A 20,371-nucleotide genomic window follows, 5' to 3' on the forward strand; every position below is an offset into this window, starting at 1 on the left:
CATGGATTAAAAAAAATATTTTTTTAAATATTTTTAATGCGAAATTTTGGCCGATATTTTTTTACTCATTTATTCTTAGAATTATATTATTTTGCGCGATTGAGATTGGTGAGAGATTAGCTTATTTCAAATTTTAGACTACAGCCTAAACATTCTTACTAGACGAAATAAAATAAAACAATTGAATACTTTTACGGTAGCAGTTTTAGGTAAGTACAGTAAGGTTTAAATTAAAAATGATTAACAAATTGTATAATATTTATTATTAAGTTAATTGTATGTTTAAAAACCTACTTAATAAGTTTAGACCTAAGTAAGGTAAATAAGGCTTAAGTTTCAAGTCTCATACCGACAGGAACTTAAACCTACAAGTACAAATTTTAAAAACCATCGTACAGTCTGTCAATAAAGAGTAGAAAACAAGGGAGGGCGCCACTGTTGTTTAAATGGCAATACTAAAAATAGAACACATGCTGGAAATGTAAGGCTGTGTATCCTACAATTTTGTAAAATATTAATTACACCAAAATATTTTTTCATTGCAATATAGATAGGTACCCACTGATCTCAAAATTAAATGAAATACAATAAATAACATACAAACATAACTTAATAGTAAAATATCTTTATTATCGAAACATACAGTAAAAAAGAATTGTTAATGTTTTTTAACACAAGTTGGTAGAAAAAAATAAATAACATGTAACTTTAAATATAATATAAGGTGGTTTCATGTAGACGGTGACATTTCTCGTGTTTTAAAGATTTGTATAGAATACAAACGGACAAACCGACGGACACTCTTCTTTATAATATATATATATGGATAAAAAAACATATTTAAATCTCATTGAGAATCAGATTCAGAATCTAAAAACTCAACACCCAAAAATGGATCTTCTTCTATAAAACTGAGTTCAGCTTCATCTTCCGTGTCGCAGGTGTCGCTGTCACCGTTATTTACTTGAATTATCAAGTCATCAATATTTCCATACAAGGTGTTTCCATCCTCATAATACTTTTTTTCAATTTTTTCTACATGTTGGCAACAATTTCTCCAGTTTTCAGAGCTTATGTCATGAAATGCATTTTCAGTCAGTTCCTTTATATTGTTTCCATTTCCTGTGTTTCTTTGAGGAACTTTTCGTTTTGCCAAAGCCCATAGTAATTCTATGGGATTCAAGTCACAGTGATAAGGCGGAAGCCTTACCACGGTGTGACCATGTTCTCCTAGTAATTCATCTATTCCATATTTGGGGTCTGGCTTGTGTTGTCTAACCAATATTAACAATGAAGGTTTCCTTAATGATGGATCAAAGGGGATGTTATTTTCTAACTGCCAATATTTGATATCATTAATTTTTGTTTGCCGATGTTGGTGCTTTGTTAACAATTATGGAATGATAAGGTGCGTTACCCATAACAATAATAGATGGTTCTAATAAATTTGGAATAAGTCTTTCCACCACCCATTTTCTGAAACTATGCCCATTCATTTCAGAGTGATAGTCTTTCTTTGTGTTATTTCCACTGAAAATCAAGAGCGCATTAGGCACGAAACCTTTTTCGCTTCCAGCGTGCACTATAATCCATCTTTTACCTTTTGAAATTTCATTCCGCACTCCATTCACATTCACCGATTGCCAACATTTTTTCAGTTTATATGAAGAATGTATATAACTTTCATCTAAATAAACAATATCTTTTCTCAGCTCTTCCGGCAACATTCTATTATCCATAATAACTTTTAAATACGCTTCTCTCTTCGCTGCAACATTCGCTTTTTCTATAAGAATTTCACGGTTTGTCTTGCATTTTTTATATACAAAACCAATCGACATTAAGGTTTTTCTTAAATATTCGTGACTACCATCAAATTCCATGTCTTCTTTTAAAACAGCTAACAAACTTCATAACGTGGGAACTTCCTTTCGAACTGTATAAAAAAATAGACCTTCTGGCGAATAGCACTGATATCAAAATTATCTAAAGCTTTCGGAGGGCGACCCTTTCTTATTTTGCCTGGAGTTTGGAATTTACCCCCATTTTTTTCACTCTCCTTGACAATTCGCCTGATGGTACTTTCTGATTTACCTGCAAAAAGATTTATAAAAAAAATATAACCGTGAGAGCCAACAATATTGTATATATATGTAAATAAAATAAAATAATAAAACATGTTTGAAAAATTGAAATAAAATGCATTCAAATTGTTATTATTCAAATAAAACTGAATATATTTTTATTAAAAATATTTTTTTAATATATTGTTTACAGTATTCTGCATTTACAGTGTCATTATGCTTAAAGAGAACTGTCAAAACAGCATGTAAACATAATCTCAAAAAAAAAGTAATTTTCAAGTGTTTTCAAGCAACAGTGCTCAATATATAATTTCAAAGTGTTTATTTCATTATATTCATTATTCATTTGTTTTTAAACAGAATTAAAAATAAATAGCAAAAACTTCAATACATACCAGTCATCTTGGAAGTTCGCCCATAAACGTCCGTTATATCCATTGAGATTTTTTCGGCTTTACATTCTTCCAAACAACGTTGAAAAACGTTAAAAATTACCTACCTAGTGCCACTTTTTATTGTTTTATTCATGTTGATTATAGTTAGTAATTTTTTTTAAAATACATTTAAATATCAATATCACATGAAAACTCGTACGCCGACGCTAAACAAAATGTGTTTGATACTTTTGACAATTAAATATTGGTGTTGCCAGTCTACAAATTTCGTAGTTACACTTTTAATATTTTCAACTCTAAATTGACAAGCTGTACCTGTAAAAATAAATATTATGTTACTGAGAAATTTTGATAAAAAAATTGTAATATTATTAGAAGTTTATATTAGTTCTTTAGATGTTATGAACTAACTTAATAAAGCATAAATAAATAAATAAATAAATAAATAATGATAAAGTATTATTTAACTATGTTAACGTTTTGCCTATTGATTAACAAACAGTGTTAGTATAAGGATAATGACTGATCATTTCCTCGACTGCAGTTTTAAATTCAAAGTAACCCACCAAATCGTAACCCGACAAGTATCGGCACAGCAGCTGACGGTGCCTCGACAGCAAAACTACTATGGAGATAGAACAATAGGGAGTGCAGTACCAAAACTGTTGAAGACCTTGTAAAAATCGAGAGAAAAAAACTTAAATACATTTTTTTAAATCATCAAAAACTTATTAAAAAGAACAAGTGAATATTAAGTGTGGACATAATATTTTCTTGATTTTTTATGAAACTCTGTACTTACCTTTCAGAAAAAAATAATAACGCAATGTAACCCGCAGACAAGCCTCGCCTTTGTGCAACAATACAAATATGTATGCTATTTAATTGTTAAAATAAATTCATACTAAAATTAATATTTTTAAAAAAAAACCTAGTTCCTTTATTTAGTATTTTTAAAGTAAAAAATCGGGATTTTTGTTTAGGTATATTAGGGAAATAATTTAAAACTGTCAGGATAATTAAAAAATAATATCTAGTCTCGTATTTCGTGAAACACATAATGAAAGAGCAAAATACATAATAATTATATTTTCTAAAGAATGAGATGGCGGGCGCCTGGCGCCTGTTTATATTTCAGCATCTATGTTATGTAGCGCGTACTTATGTAGGAGTGTGTTGGGTTAATACAAGGGAAGGAAAGCCGTCTAAGGTCTTTTGTCAATAACTTGGCTCGTGTATTCAATAAATCAAGCAGATATAAACTCACAGTATAAGTAATATTCTCATCTACCGTGTATATCATGGGTATACTGGGAAAAAACTTTAACTAATACGACTTCACCTTAAATTTATTTTTGGAAACTACATATATATGAAATTCAATAAGACTTAGTTTATTTTGCCAGTTTGTAGAGCGTCAAAATTTTACAAAACTGCATCATTTATTCAAATGTGCACATTTTCGAGATAATGTTTTTTGGCAGTATACCCACACCGTGTAAAAACTACATTCTATTTAATTAATATTAATGTATTATTATTCTTTGTTTTTCTTTTTATATCGTATAACATTTTTATATGTATACACTTATATGTATTTATTTAATATGTAATATATTTCCTACTTTATATACTTTGTGGAAATCTGTTATTAATTCTGAGTTTATACACTATATCTATTTGTTTACTATAAATACATATGTAGAACTGTTGATTTCCCAAATAAAATAAAATGAAATAAAATAAAATAAGTTTTTTTTTCTCATGTACTTGTATTTTCAAAATAATTCAATTTCTAACGAATAAATAACTATAACAATGTAAGTCACTCTCCAAGCACATGAGATAGTATCTTTTTTTAGAAAGTTACATTTATAAGATTTACTATAGTGTATATATGTATAAAAGTAGATTTGTATCAGAATAAAAAAACATGTACCATTTATGAAAAATAAATTGATTAATAAAAAATAATAAAAACATCCTTTCTGTTAAGAAATTAATTCTGAGTTATAAATCGGCTTTTGATCCCGCGGCTAGTGTCGTGGACTCACGGATCAAAGGTCTGAGGTTCGCACCCAGCTCTACCACTACTCATTCCCATTTTCTAATAGTGAATAATTTACAACATCAAAAATGGTCCTCAAAATTGAAATATACGGATAAATCATAAGAACGCAATTTTTGTTTATTAAAAAAAAAATAATTAATTGTAAATGTCATTGTTTCAGGGCTAGTGAGGGGGGTCTGTCCACGGGCCCCACTGCCGAGGGGGGACCCCGTACCCCGCAGCAGCTGGCGGCCCAGAGGAGGCTCCAACAGACACAGGCGCAAGTTGATGAGGTTACCTAACTATTTCAGTAGCAAATTAAAAGATTTAAAACCTCTATTTACACAGGGATATGTTACACACAAATTGTTTGCTATTTAGTGTACGTAGCTAAAAATATAAAGTGACATCAAATTACTTAATTAAAATAAAGATTGTTCATTATCACTATCATATAATATATCAAAGTAAGTAAAAGAGGGATGTAGGGCATTCCAATGAAGACAAGTATAATTCTATTACGATTACACATTGTTATATTAATATTCAAATTATTTTTAAATTTTAATTTTTGAATTGTGTTATTGTGAAACTGTGTAAAACGAGGTTTCAGTGAATAAAAAATAGAAAGTACCATATTCCAGGGCCCTGATTATAAAAAAAGTTGACAGATTAAGTAAAATGGAATTTTCTGTGCGAAAATGAGTATATCGGATAGAAAATTTGAATTAACAAATTACAACAGGGATGGAGAATACCTTAAATAAGGGAATACGGAAGTCAAGGCATTTACAGAGCTTATGACCGGTCATTGGCTGGTTTAAGTGGCCACTTTACACACTGTGTAACATTCACCATTTTGCCTATGTTTGAACATCCATGTTTCTTCAATTCTTCCATCTGTTGATTTTAGTGAAGTCAAAGAGCTGAAACCTTTATTGTTGTGAAGAGATTCATCAGACTGAATTATTTCATATACTAGGCAACGCCTGAAAATAATTTTTCAATTTTAAAACTTCTTCTTGTACCAGTTGGTTTCATTACAATATTTGAGTTTGCCCAAATGTTCATAGAAGAAAGACTGGATTTCACCCCCTCGGGGGTCATTAAGATTAAAAAATTACAACAGGGATGGAGAATACCTTAAATAACTTGACTTCCATATTACCTTATTTAAGTTATTCTCCATCCCTGTTGTAATTTGTTAATCTAAATGACCCCCGAGGGGGTGAAATCCAGTCTTTTGTCTATGAACATTTGGACAAACCCAAATATTGTAAAGAAAATTTGAAGTTTCTTCTTGGGGTACCCTGTAATTTAAAACGTTTAAAAATTAATTAATGTTAATACATATTACAACAGAAATAGAGAACATTTTAAAGAAAGAAAAGTCTAGGCATCTAGAGGGCTTATGATCTGTCATTGGCTGGTTTAAATGACTACTTTACACACCGTGTAACATTCACCATTCTGCCTATATTTGAACATCTATATTCCTACAACTTTTCCATCTGTTGATGTTTGTGAAATAGAGCTGAAACCTTTATTTAACTTTTGTATTCCCTTCTCTAAAATGTTATCCATCTCTGTTGTAACATCTTAATATTAACAGCTCTCTACGGGGTTAAATCCAGTTCTTGTCTACAAAAATTTAGACAATCTAAAAACATTATCGATTTCAAAATATATTTTATAGGAATTTTAATTGTTTATACAGAAAATTTGTATTTACTTCATTTTATCTTCAATTAAAATAAACTTTGTTTTATATTCAATTAAGATAGTTACCCTCAGGTTATAAATTTACACTCATTCAGGTTAATTTCCCATTGTTATCATGGACTCAGATGTCAAAAGATATTAATAAAATAGTGTTTTTTACAGACAGAGGGATACCTTATGACTTATTCAAAACTCGTGTGGTTATTTAGGGCTTCTAAATTGTTAATCATATTTGTAAAATATACCATGGCCCCAAAGAGTTATCTTCGAAACCTAAAGTATCTTTGTTGGTAACCTATAATTGAACACATTTAAAAGAAAAAACTGTATGCATATTTTGCTTTTCATACGGAAAAAAAATTCATTTTTCAATTAAGTAATTGTACTTGATAAAATTGAAGATAAATGTTACTTCCCATTGTAATTGGGGCCCATGTTCTTCTTGATGTAGTGGTTTTTTTTTTGTGTAAATAATATTTTTAAATAATTATCTTTTCAGGTTGTCGACATAATGAAGACCAATGTAGAGAAAGTGTTGGAGAGAGATCAGAAACTATCAGAGTTAGATGACAGAGCAGGTACTAATTCAAGTTTATATTTTCATTTTCATTTTACTAGGTACCTACATGAATCATTTATGATCCACCTCTTTGTTACACTTTTCACTTTCATCCTCCTGAAATATCGAGCTTTGCGTTTGACAAACAATATAATTTTGATTTAGGAATATTACAGACAGCAAATATACATTTTTTTATTTAAGATTTATGGGTCAGTCAACTATATATATATATTATTTAAATTACGGATCCAGTTGTATAACATTCAGTCAATGCAATGATAAAATGAATTTGCCTTACAGATAGTGTTTTTCTGGGTTATTATGCCGTGTTTGTGGGCTTTGTATTGCCGACGTTTCGGAGCACATTGCAGTGTCCATCTTCAGGGCTGAATGTATGAGTGTAGTTTTTAGTGTGTTTAATTGTGAGGAATTTGTACCGTGTCACAGTCGGGCAATGTATGTGGTTAAGTGTGTGGAGTTTGTACCGTAGGCTTTGGAAGCACCGGGTACCATGAGGTTCGTAGTCGTAACCCATCATCCCCATTGCCCGACTGCGACACGGTACAAATTCCTCACAATTAAACACACTAAAAACTACACTCATACATTCAGCCCTGAAGATGGACACTGCAATGTGCTCCGAAACGTCGGCAATACAAAGCCCACAAACACGGCATAATAACCCAGAAAAACACTATCTGTATTCTGAAGGCCGTGAAAACCTACGAACCTTGAATTTGCCTTGTCAATTTCCTTGAACTAATTATTTCTAAAGAGATAAATTGTATAGATGTGGAAATCACAAACATTAGACAGAATGGTCGATGTTACACAGTGTGTAAAATGATCACTTAAACCAGCCAACGACAGTTCATAAGCCCCTTACAGGGCTTAGATTTAAGCCTAGATTTTTTACATTCCTTAATATTTTCTTCATCTTGTTTGAGATATATAGTCTTTTTAGATGAAATTCTGAAAGCGTTATATTCTAGTATTGGTCTACAAACATTTGGACATACTCAAAATATTGTAAAAGATTTTCTGCTTTAAAACATGCTTTTATATAAAATTTAATTTCTCGGAAATTCTTTGTCCGGGAGAATTGTTTTTAGATTGATCAAAATTTTAATTAACGTAAGTGTATTTGTAACACAATATATTAAGTAAGAAAGCACACAACAAACTTTTTAACTTGCTTATTAATTGTATTTTCAGATGCTTTGCAACAAGGGGCTTCACAGTTTGAACAACAAGCTGGAAAACTTAAGAGTAAATTTTGGCTTCAGAATCTAAAGGTGAAGATTATTGGTTATTTTGAAAAACTTTGACATTATCAAACACATACAGTAAAGCTTGCATTACGGATAAATGGGTGCATAAAAAAATACATTTTGTTATACATTGCCTAGTGTAAAAATCAAAGGGGTTGGATAGGTTTACTGTACAAATTTACTGATTCAGCCAGTCCAAGCATTTCTGGAATCTGCAATGGGAAGAATCCAGCAAGACCAGGGGGTCGTATTATAAAAGCTTCCAAACTGGTTTCCCTTCTCACCCTAGTACATAATACCGCAATATATTATGTCGGTTGAGATTCGGTCACTGCTGGACGAACCGTCAACCCTTTAAAATAAACATTGTTGAGAACCCTTGGTTGTGAATGTAGCTTCACTATTGAGACTCCCACACAGATGCAATATCCACACCAATATTACGAAAGAGCATTTCTCTGAAATTCTGCATCCCTTCTTACTCCGTTAATAGTTTATAATATTGGCAAATTTATGAATGAAAACAGCATCGATTTTTAGCTCAATAAATATTAAGTTGTTTGGTAATGGCAGAAATCATCATCTATATGATGGATTGGCAAAAAAGGCTATCTTAATCTGTATTTTTTATCTGAGATAAGGCCAAATCAAATATGGCATTAAATCTGTTTGTGTGTTCGTACAGAAATATATTTTTATTTATAATGAGCGTTTTCCTTGCAGATGATGATCATTGCTGGTGTTATTGCTATAATTATTTTGGCACTGATAATTGGTAAGTAATTCAGTTGGAGTCGACAAGGTATTCCTTATGATTATATGGACTTCATTTACTATCACCACATAAATTATATTATCATACTGCAACACAGTATTACGAAATAGTTTAACACTCTTGAAATGAAATAAACTAATTGTCACATTTTAATATTACAGCTAACTTCATGTAAACTGCGTACATATTTGTATTATCAAAAAACAGCAAAATTGGTGAGTCAGAAGGTAAAATGGGTGCAAGTCCCGCTTTTACCTCTGTTCTGTGTGAATATATCTGTTGTGGCAAATTTCTCAGTGGTTTCATAACTTTCTTGCCTGAGCTGTCTTTCTTCTACAATCTTCCCTATTTATAAACTTTCCTATTTTGTGTAATGTTATTAATAATTTATATTGAAATCTATAAAAGAACTTGGTTTTTCATTAATGATTTTCTGAAGTCTTAAATATTCCTATTTGAACAAACCGATAAAGAAGTACATCATATATATCGTTATGTAGGTTTTAACATTTTGTTAATTAGACGATAGAGAGCCACAAAACTGATATTAGTATCACCACCTAACAAAAACAGAAACATCTCACCATTTTATTAGTTATACATACATAACTACTTGTGTTTTGAATAATAAATACTTAGTCTTTTCCACAGAGAATCACAAATATTTTTTTGAATTACCAACACAGATGGAGACCATTTTTTTTTACATGATTTGAGAGTTCAAAGCAAAACTTTTATGCGTAATGAGAAGATAGTGCAACACATTTTCTTTATGTCTAAATACCAGAGGATAGTGTGTCCGAAGGAAGATATTTTGAAAACATTTCTACATATATAAAATGTACCCTTTAAAACATATAATATATATTTTGGTGGTATGTATTGTGAAAAAGAAAACAAAAACAGTTCTATGTTAAAACACTTTCCTTTTCTGCATGCTTTAAGTACCCCTTTCTTCTAATGCATGTTTTTTTAACTAAATAACATTTTTTAAACCTTTGTACAACTTGAAAGTAAAATACATACCAACAGACACTATGTATCTTTATATACATTTATTGTGATTCTTTTTGTAGATCTTAAAGCATTTACATACTTACGTATTTAATAAGCTAAGCTTTCATATTTTTACAACAGTGTCGATATAAATAAAATTATAATGAACATGGTTGGGTGAAATAAATAAAGGTTATATCTGTACAAACTGTGTTCATGGCACAGAAATGTTTGGTGTCCGAATACATAAAATCTATACGAGGCATTAGATCTGCCCGAATCATTGGCATTTTTTAAACTATTTTTTTTATTAGCGTATCTAATATTATGTAGTTTGTTTGCCTAGTATTCCTAGTAAATGAATAAAAGTACATGAGTTTTTCTTAATGATTAATTATACATAATGTGCTAATGATTCTATTAATGAAAGAATGCATATACATTGATACCTAATTTAGCTTTAGTTCCATATTTCAGAAATACATTGGATCATAATACATTTTTGATAAATTTAACATTAAGACTGATTCATTTATAAATAGGTATCAATTATCTCTAAATATTTTAAAATTATTCATAGCCATCATCATTTAAAAAAATCACCTGGTAACAGAAGTTTATATGGATTCTGAAATTATTGCTCATGGGTATAAGCATTTTTTAACTATTTGCATTTGCTAGCTTTTATCAATTAATTAAATACTGCACTCGAATCAGGAAAAATCTGTAATAAAAGCAGCCTACTAAAATGTCAAAAATTCTTCGACTTTTGCAGGAGTTCAAAGGGCTGACTTTTTAAATTGATTATCCTGACTCGAACGATGTGTTTTATATTATAAGCTGGCTTTTGTAGCACTCTATAATAGGGTATTTTCACAAGTCGGCAATAACGTTAAAAACATGATATATATTTAGAGCGGATTTTTATGATTCTAATGATACAACTTGATAGTTGATATGTATTCAAAATGAGTTTTCATTTATAATTTTCGGGTTTAAAACTAAGCAAATACATACAAAACGGCCCACAGTTGGTGTCACGTCATTTTAATATCACAAGTCATGCTTGATGAGTGCGCTTTTAATAAATATCGCGTACGTTAGTCTCAAAGGCGCGAAATGTCTCATTTTCGGGTAATTCAAAGTGTGCATATTTTAAACCTTTGTAGAAAATTTATCCGCCGTCACACGAAAAAAATATTAATACAGCTACTATCGTAATGTTTTGCTTATTTAAAAATGAGAATGATAAACAAACGTGGAAAGACCCTATTGGTAATGATATATTACGCATTTCTAATGATTTGGGATATCATATAAAATTTTAAAAGAAACACAGATTTTTATAAAAAAATACTTTGTTTGTATTCATGCTCTTATAATTTAGAAACAAATCATAGAAGGCTGATTTTATTTAAAGTAATAATAAATTAATTTAATCAGAAGATTGACACATTATGTTAGACGAAATATTAATGAGACTGTTTTTCTAGGGACTTAAATACACTACGGGACCCACCTTGGAGTTCGAGAGGACCGGAAGATGGGACAAGTAACATAAAACTTAAAATATTCATACAAAAAGCTTATATTATCATCACTATATTCCCATTCTATCGTTGACTCGAAGGACCAATAGCTTCTTCTTAGTATTTATCATCAGATCCATTTGTGCATATGCGAAGATTCCATATCTGATATTCTTAACGGTAATACGTACATGATATTAAAACTATACTAATTAATCTTCAATAGAATATATTTTATATACCTTTATTTCACTTTGACTGTCCATGACCAAAATGAAGAAGTTGACGCTATTATGTATGTATCAAGAATTTACTTTTATACCAAAATATACAATGTTCTCAGTTTATAAGAATACTAAGCTTGCTTTTTGATTTTGATATCTGTCTATGAAAATATATTCGCTAAATGTGCAATGGGGTAAATGTCAAATGTTATTCATAGTTATAACAGAATATTATATTTGGTGTCATTAATGTGAAGTATTCCAACCATCAAATAATGTTGATGTCACATTAGTGTAAAGATCATAAAAATGCAGAAATGCATATTAGATAATATTATAAAATAACTATATATGTAAAGTTACATAAATAAACCATTATGAAGAATATAACATAAATGTTTCATTTTGACTATTATTAGAGATCTCTGCTGGCCTGTTCTCATGCTGTTTTAGGAAAGCTGGTGGATTCCATGGATAAATAAAAGGTTTTTATATATTTACCGTTCACGCGAGTAATAATTTTCAATAGAAGGTAAAATTGTATTTGAGTAATTTGGGAGTTTTAATACCTATAAGGAGTAAGTAAAATCAGAAAAACAATTATTTAATATGTGTAAATTTCAGAGTGGATCCATTTTGAATAAAAAAACTGCTAATAGTTCTAAATATTATGATATATTTCCAATAAACTGATTTAAGAAGATAAATACACTTTCTGTCAAACACAAATTGATCAAAATATAAAACATACATATTAGAATGGTAAATAAAAATGAGAAAAATACCAAATATAAAATAAATGCCGTACTAAAAATAATTTTTGAATTCTTAATTTTATAAAATAATGTTAAGATTAGTATAAAAAGAGGGGTTAAATTTCTTCACATTACACAAATATATTTATTATAAGTAGGTACTGTGTTCACTTTCAAAGATATTATCTACTGATTACTTTTAAGAGAGATTATATTTTTATAAGGTAGTAGTTAAATAGTTACTAAATATTATTTCATTCTTTCTCAAATCACCCTGTTTTCGAACATTTACTAAAAACATAAAATTGCCGGCAAAAACATGATTTTAATTTGTTACTATATAATGGCAAGTAAACAAGGAATGATTTAGGCATTTCACGAAAAATAATTGTTTTGTAAAATTGAATGTATGTATTAGGCCCTTTAATATCAATCACACATTTTTTAATTTAACACGGTCCTACATACACATTAAATGCACTTAGTATTATAAAATTGATAACGACTATTAAATAATTGATTCTTGCGTTTAAAGAATTATGTATGAATTTGATTATTTCCAACTTTTTTTTTGTAAAAAATATTTGAGTTCGTATAACTTACCTAAATATTTAATTTTGAGGGCCATTTTCAACGAGTTGTAAATAATTCACTATTAGAAAATGGGAATCGAGTTGGGGTAGAGTGGGATTCGGACCTTTGGTCCGTGAGTCCGAGACACTAGCCACAGGACCACAACCCGATTTTAAACTGAAATGACATTTTTAATCTAAAATAGTAAGTTATAATTATAAAACAACTTATAAATGTTTATTCCTAGTTTGGAAAGTCATATGAATTGTTAGGACGTAGAGTAATTAAAGAATTCTACGTTACCAATGGCATAATAGTTTTGAATGCATTTTTTTTCCTCACTGTGCAAAAAAAATGCTAGGATTCGAAATCAATTTAAATATGTATGCATATTCTACAAATTATTGTGCATTTTTTTAAAGATTATGTGAAATATGACTATTCAAACAATATTTGTTCCTTTATAAAAAATGGTACCATTTTCACATAAAGCCTAATATAGACAGAGACAGGTTTTCAATTTCCTTATATTTTTTAAAAATAAACTCAACTGCTTGACAAAAATACTGTTGATCATTTAATTATCCAATTTAATGACATAATTTTGTGAAAATGGACCTGAATAATGTTTTTTTGGTTGAACCATATTATAATATAATTATTTTTTTATATTTCCAATAATTTTCTAAAATGTAGACATGTATTCCTAAACGTGGCACATTTTTTCTAACACACAATACAATCTATTAGAGGTATACGCAAGATGCAAACCATCTGCCTGTATTTAGGAAACAGTCATCCTTTTTATAATTCATTTGTGAATTCATACCATGTTGATCCCATTCAAACTAATTCCATAGTAACCACTCCATAGACAGAACTGTATTCTATAAGGTCTAATTATTTATAGTTATTATATAAGTAGATCCTAAAGGAAGTCTTAGATTTAACTACAATTTTGAAATTTAAATTAAAACATTTACATGTTTTATTGATTTTGATAAAACATCTAAGGGTTGTTTGATCAACTAACAGCATGCGTAAATATTTATTTAATAAAAAATATTCCTCACAATTCTTAACTTACATTACTTCTATACTGCCTGAATATTTCTACACATTTTGATTGGTCAGTCTAATACTACAACTGGAAAATGTTTCTGTTCTAAGTAGGATTATATTAATGAATAATATCGGTAGTATGAATATATTTAGTTTACAGTTCTAAGAATAGTTCTCTAATATCAGTACAATCAATCAGTATCATTTTTTAATTAAGGATAATAACTTTATTATAAATGTCATATTTTTCTAAATGCTTTAAAAAAATAAAATGCAAGGTGTAAAATAAAACTATGAAATAACTATTTTCATTTAAAACATATAAAAGCATGTTTTCCTTATATATTTTAGACTTAAAACATTTTCAATCGTGCACTTGACACTTTGGAAGACAAGAGAAATCCAAAGAAAGGGAAAAATTAGTAATAAGACATTTATTCTTAACATTCATAAACATGGGAGAGTCTATAATCACACTAAGTGTCAGTGAGAAATATCTAAATAGTTTTTTTTTATTACTTTTTTATAATTAGTAATTAATTAATATTGTTTAATTAGAGAAATGACAATTATACAATACACGTTGAATAATAGTACAATACTGAACAAAATTTTACCAAGAATACTAGATACAAATTTGAATTAGCGCTGGTGCCTGGAATAAAGAGATACATACTTCTACTTTGTTCATGAGGGAACTTCAAATGGAAAAATATGCACAAATAAAATACAGTTAGTATCAATATTTGTAGATTATTATTGTATGTAATATATTTATTTTTGCACTATATATTAACTACTAACCTCAAATAGCATGTTTTTTCATCAAAATATTACTTATGAACAAAGAAGTATTTATCAATTATCCACATTATTCAAAGCATTAATTAATTAAATCTGACACATGTTAAAAATAAACCGGAAAAATCGGCATCGCATTTATATTATGAATACAGGTAAACGTCGTTTTACGGCGGGGTTCCGTTGCAAGAGACACCCAGCGTAAAAAAAATCGCCGTAAAATGATCATAAATATAATGGAAGATATAAGGTTAGATTTTGTGTCAAAATTCTAAGAACAATCTAACATGTTTATTTAATACATATCCTATATATATTAAAAATAGGTTATAAACGTTTTCAATAAATACGGTTTAAATTCTTTTACAAAATAAAGAATAATCTCTTGATATAAATAATGAATTTTTTATAATAAATACTAACTCACTAGTTCGTTGGTACTAAATTAAATTCTCACACTTTTTTGAAAAAAAGCATCCAATTTCATTTGCTTTGATTGTTGCTACCTTTCTTGTAGAATCCATAGCATAACGACAAATATTTGAATATTTTTTTAATTTGAATAATAAAAAATTAAATCATACTTTTTTATTTTTATTAAAAACAAAACGAAAACGAACTCCGAAACAATTTCACACACACAATAGACTGCTCGCGTACACAGTAATAGAATAAAACAATGTGTAAAAGTGTGTCTGCTATTAGAATCGCAGCGCCTACTGTCGTCTGGTGTCGGCCAAACCTGGGAATCCCACGCCGGCACCAAACGGCGTAATTGTAAATCAGCGTAAATCGAACCGGCGCAAAACGACGTTTACCTGTACTTTAAAATCTGGCATATAATTTTGAAAATGAAGTCAAATATACATAAGTGTGTTACAAAGCGTTAAGTTTAAAAAGCGAAATTAACTAAAATTGCTAAAGTCGGTCTTCAGTTGAATGGATGGCTTAGCAGGTTTGTTCTGTTGCCCGTTGGTTCGAATGTTCTTATTGGCTTGGTTCATGTTCAACGCTTGCTGGTTTGCCTTGATGGCGTTTTCTAATTTGATACGGAGTTCGCTAGATTGAGACATCAGCGTTTTAAATTCCTTGAAAAAGATAAAACATATAATTATTTTTTACTATGCGTTCCACTATTTATAGGTGCTGTGGTTTCTCGTTTAATCAAAATATTACAAAGTAAGGTCCAAAACTCATTTAGGTGTATGTTGTATTAACCCTTTATTCCCTGAACATAGATTCAATAGAGTTTTAGCACATTTTCTTTTATTTTTAGCTTGAAAACAATAACATATTTTTCTTGTTCTTCTGCGAAAACTCTATACAAAAAAAAAAAACAGTGGTACAAATTTGAACTGTCAGGTAATTGCGATATAAGAAATTGATATTTTTCCAATATTTTTCCATAGATTATACCGTTAGCTTAAATTAGAAAGTGTCTAAAAATTCCACTACCAATACTAGTGCTATAAGATACACACCTGTTGATATTTTGGCCCTATTTTCATAAGCCACTGTAAGCTGTAATCGTGTAAGGTCCTGCAATGTTGAGTGGAAGTGACAAGTTGCTCTGGTTCCTTGAGGTACGATATGAGAATTGGCACTATTAGGCACAACATCTGGACTCCTGAAATATGGATAATTCGCATAAAGTGAAAGTGTAAATTACTAAAGCAAGGAAAATGACATGATTATTTTGTTTCAGTGTGTATTCAAAGACAAACGTCAAACTGACCAAAGTACATTCTATTTCCTCAACTTCAAGTCATTCTCCTGTCCATAATGTACTTTTGTTAGCGTAGATTTATCTCTGAATACAGGCATTCGTCTAATTATAGACTCCGCTTCCGCCTGGTAGGTAGTTACATAAAATGACTAATCAGTAAAAAGGGTAAAACACATCTTGATACATAGAAGACCTTAACAACTTTCAAACTTTTTGACTTCGTAGATTACTATCCCTGATCTTACGGGCATCTTGCCATACCTGGGGCAGTATAGACCATGTTATAAACAAATGAAAGCTAAAACTTGAAGAAATCATACAAAAAAGGACCTTTCAAATGCGTGTTACCATTGTGGATAACGACAAGGCCTGCATTAAAAAGAAGAATAATTATGTACGATTCATTTTATTAAATTGCGATGCTTTTACACTTCAAGTTGACATAGTGTAAACAAAGCTTATGAAACTTGAGTTGCACTATTCAAACCTGCACTGTACGTAACACATTCTTTTAGGTATTTTTTTATCCATATATCTATGTATCAAATTACTTTATTGACGTAGGCGCATTATGTACGAGGGTATTACATCTAATATGTTAAAAAAGGTTAATGAGTACCATTATGATAAAAAAGGTTGATGAGTACCATTATGATGGTACTCATCAATCTTTTTTGTTCTTCCTGACCAAAATCTACATAATAAAATTTGCTAATAAATGTAAAAACGGGTTTATGATTAACGGGTTAAAATAAAGACAAACTAAAAAATGTTAATAATGGATACTTGCCTCTCATGGAATCTCCTATGGGTGGGTTGCAGAAACAAAAAGAAAAATATCTAGACACACATATTACTACCAAAACATGGCAAATAAAACATACCAACACAAGTAAACTAAAAAATTAAAATGTCAGTAAATTGTTAATCTTTGCAGTTTTATTGATTTAATTTTAATGTGGATTCAACTTAATAATGGAAAACTAAGGTGCTAAAAATATAACCGCAGAAAAGAACTATAAATATTTTTTTACAGAGAAGCGCACTCTAAAAATAAATATAAATATTTATTTACAAAGACTTTATACTTTAGGTAGCTGTATCATATTTTTTAAAGTAGGTGCCCTGTTACAGACACCTGTAAATATTTTAGACAAACATTGAATAAGTTGTTAAAATCGCTAGTGTCAAATTAAATTAATTATAATATAGAAAGGGGTTTGAAAAATAAATTCATTATGACAGTTTAAAAATTAAAAATTAAAAATAAATACTAGAGTTGTTCATTTTCTAAATTTTGTAGATAATTTGAACCGAATTCTAGAATGGGTAGGTAGGAACATATTACCAATGACTATCTTTGCTACAATCAAATCCTCCCCAGCCAGAATAGCCAATTTTTCAATGAGAATAATCAATGAAATTTCACTACACAGTAGGATTTCACTACATGTGAACCGAATAGAATATTAACTTGTTATTTTAATTTAATATTAATTCTGTCCGCCTCATGGTCTAATGGTTAGAGTGTTTGCCTAGTATGCATGAGGTCTCAGGTTTGATAAGAGAAATTATAATCTTAACCTTAATATATCACACCCCAGAAGTACACTGTGGTATGTCTGAATCGGTAATTTTGCTGGAGAGCAAAAACGAACTGTTAAAAATTTATTGATGCTCAAAACTTAATGTAAAATGTCCAGTATTTTTTGTGTTATTTCTCATTTGACTATTGAAATATGAAAAGAACACTGTAGAGTCATAATCACAGTCACATCACAATATTTTACTCAATTGATTTCAAAGTACTGAAGTTTGTGGTATATCTCGCTGGAAAAAAAATGGCAGAAAAACGTGAGTGTTCTCCTAAGAGAAAAAAAAATGTGGTTAAACAACATTCATGACTGAGGCGGTCAGCACAAGTGACATGACACACAAATAGGTGTAAACTGACTCAATCATTGGAAAGGGTCTATAACCATGCGATTTATAAACTAGAAGTGATTGGACCAACTTTTTCCCATTCATTAAAGGGAAATGCAGTCTGACTTTTCTTCATACAAACGCGTTACCGCATTTTCTCAATGTATTATGGCATTAGTGCAGTGTTTTTTTACACACTATAGAAATTAACTATATGCGTGTTTCTATCATTTTGGTTTTTTGATAAATTGTTTCTTATGGGAGCTAAGACTATCCAAAAACCCATAAAAGCGCCCAGTTTTATCAGCTGTCTTCGGACATACAGTATACAAATAGGGTAAATAGTTTTGGAAAACAAAAAGGTACTGAAAGAAAAAATTTTATTCTGATACTTTTTCTCAAAAAAGAAAAAAAAATTGTTCAGTTTTGGAGTGCAAAAAACGGGACAACAAAACGTCAATTTAAGTTAGGCATAAACAGTCAAACGTGCAGTTGTCTTTTTCACACAGTATTGAGGAGGCGTTTGCGAGAGAGTGACAGAAAAACAATGCTTAAATACTTTCAGGCGCGGTGGCGCAGTTGGTTAGACGGCCAACCGAGAAACTGGCGTCGCGGGTTCGATTCCCGCCAGTTGCAAGAAAAAAATCAAAGATTATTTTCTCAATTGGTCTGGGTATTGTGGTGTATTTTTCATTACCTCCTTCCATATCCCTTTTATCCCATCTGCTGACAAGCCTCAAAATAGAGGCTTAGCGGATTATTCTTTTAATTAAATTCATCAAAATTGTCTGGTACCGCATATCCTCTTAATATATGGCTCCGCTCACACCATTACCAGTTTACACACAGGGCTACGTACATGGCTAAACTTTGAATATGATTATCTCAGTTTCACATGTTTGCGAGTTACATCACTTCTGTGCTGATCGCCTCAACTAAAAAAAGGACAAATTTAGACTTGTACTTCTAGAATTAAATTTTCATACTATCTGGAGTGGCACTCAAAGTGTAAAATCAAATACCTCGCCTCCATGTAAATAATGATCGATACAAGCCGCGATTTACATATCTATTCAGAATTTTCATACCCAGGAAGTATGGATTGGGAAATGATGGTGAACATGAAAAGCTTACGGCTGTTGTCAGGGGTGATGGGCAGTAGGGCTTCGGCGGCCGTCAGCATGGCCTGTGTAGAGCGCGTATGGAGGGGCGTGGGGTTCTCTATGCGGGGGGCGGAGCGCAGCGCTCGCAGTAGGGGGGGCGCCAGGGAGCGAGCCCAGCTGGGGCCCAGTGACCACAGCCCGCACACAAGTTGGGAGCATCGCAGGACAACCTGCGTGCAATACAAAATAATTAATATCTTCATTGATATTGCAATAAAAAATAAAAAAATTCGTAAGGGAATATGTAGGGCTACACATTTACAATGTGTAACATTCATCATTCTGTCTATTTTTGAACCACCATATATGAGGTAAGTGAATCCTTCTAGATGTGTAAGTAACACCCATGGCAAAAATATACCATATTGAGTTATCTTTCTGTCTCAAAAACAAATATATAGGTTGAAACGAACCATCAAATGCTAATAATTTAGTATCATCATGTTACTTTTATTGTTTTAGAAAAATAACAAAGATTTTGGCATACAAACATACAGAATATAAAAACAAATTAAACATAAATTGTAAAAAGGTCTTTATATATTTTACGCAGTGAATGATAAAAATGAAAATTTATTTACTCACTAATAAAATTAAATAAATAATTATAAAATTTTCAGGATGCCATGAATAATATACATAATGTATTATCATATCAAAACATAACAATTAATACAATACCAATAGTAAGTAGTTAAATTAAATGTAAATTATCTGGATAAAGAGAGAAAAAACTAATAATAAGAAATAAATTAATAAA

The 20,371-nt window shown here is 30.2% G+C and overlaps 2 protein-coding genes across 4 annotated transcripts in view; one reads left to right on the forward strand and one right to left on the reverse strand.

Moving 5' to 3' along the window:
• The window catches only part of LOC148283399 (neuronal synaptobrevin-like), a 53,182-nt gene extending 41,189 nt beyond the window's left edge, over window positions 1-11,993 (forward strand). Inside the window, exons 2-6 of the mRNA XM_088223563.1 lie at window positions 4,711-4,822; window positions 6,751-6,829; window positions 8,029-8,108; window positions 8,808-8,859; window positions 11,349-11,993. Coding sequence (XP_088079689.1) covers window positions 4,711-4,822; window positions 6,751-6,829; window positions 8,029-8,108; window positions 8,808-8,859; window positions 11,349-11,356 — 331 coding nt within the window. The 3' untranslated portion in view covers window positions 11,357-11,993. The remainder of the gene's footprint in view (window positions 1-4,710; window positions 4,823-6,750; window positions 6,830-8,028; window positions 8,109-8,807; window positions 8,860-11,348) is intronic.
• A 3,390-nt stretch (window positions 11,994-15,383) lies between these two features.
• Window positions 15,384-20,371, reverse strand: part of LOC148283400 (HEAT repeat-containing protein 5B) — a 155,265-nt gene continuing 150,277 nt past the window's right edge. For all 3 annotated transcript variants that reach the window (XM_088223561.1, XM_088223562.1, XM_088223560.1), the window contains exons 34-36: window positions 19,583-19,781; window positions 16,281-16,426; window positions 15,384-15,887 (exon numbers count right to left, since the gene is read on the reverse strand). In XM_088223561.1, the coding sequence (XP_088079687.1) occupies window positions 15,705-15,887; window positions 16,281-16,426; window positions 19,583-19,781 (528 nt within the window). In that variant the 3' untranslated portion in view covers window positions 15,384-15,704. The remainder of the gene's footprint in view (window positions 15,888-16,280; window positions 16,427-19,582; window positions 19,782-20,371) is intronic.

Source organism: Micrasema longulum, unplaced genomic scaffold, assembly GCF_059751315.1.
Source record: "Micrasema longulum isolate JH-2025_06_02 unplaced genomic scaffold, ASM5975131v1 h1tg000242l, whole genome shotgun sequence".
Lineage (NCBI taxonomy): Eukaryota > Metazoa > Arthropoda > Insecta > Trichoptera > Brachycentridae > Micrasema > Micrasema longulum.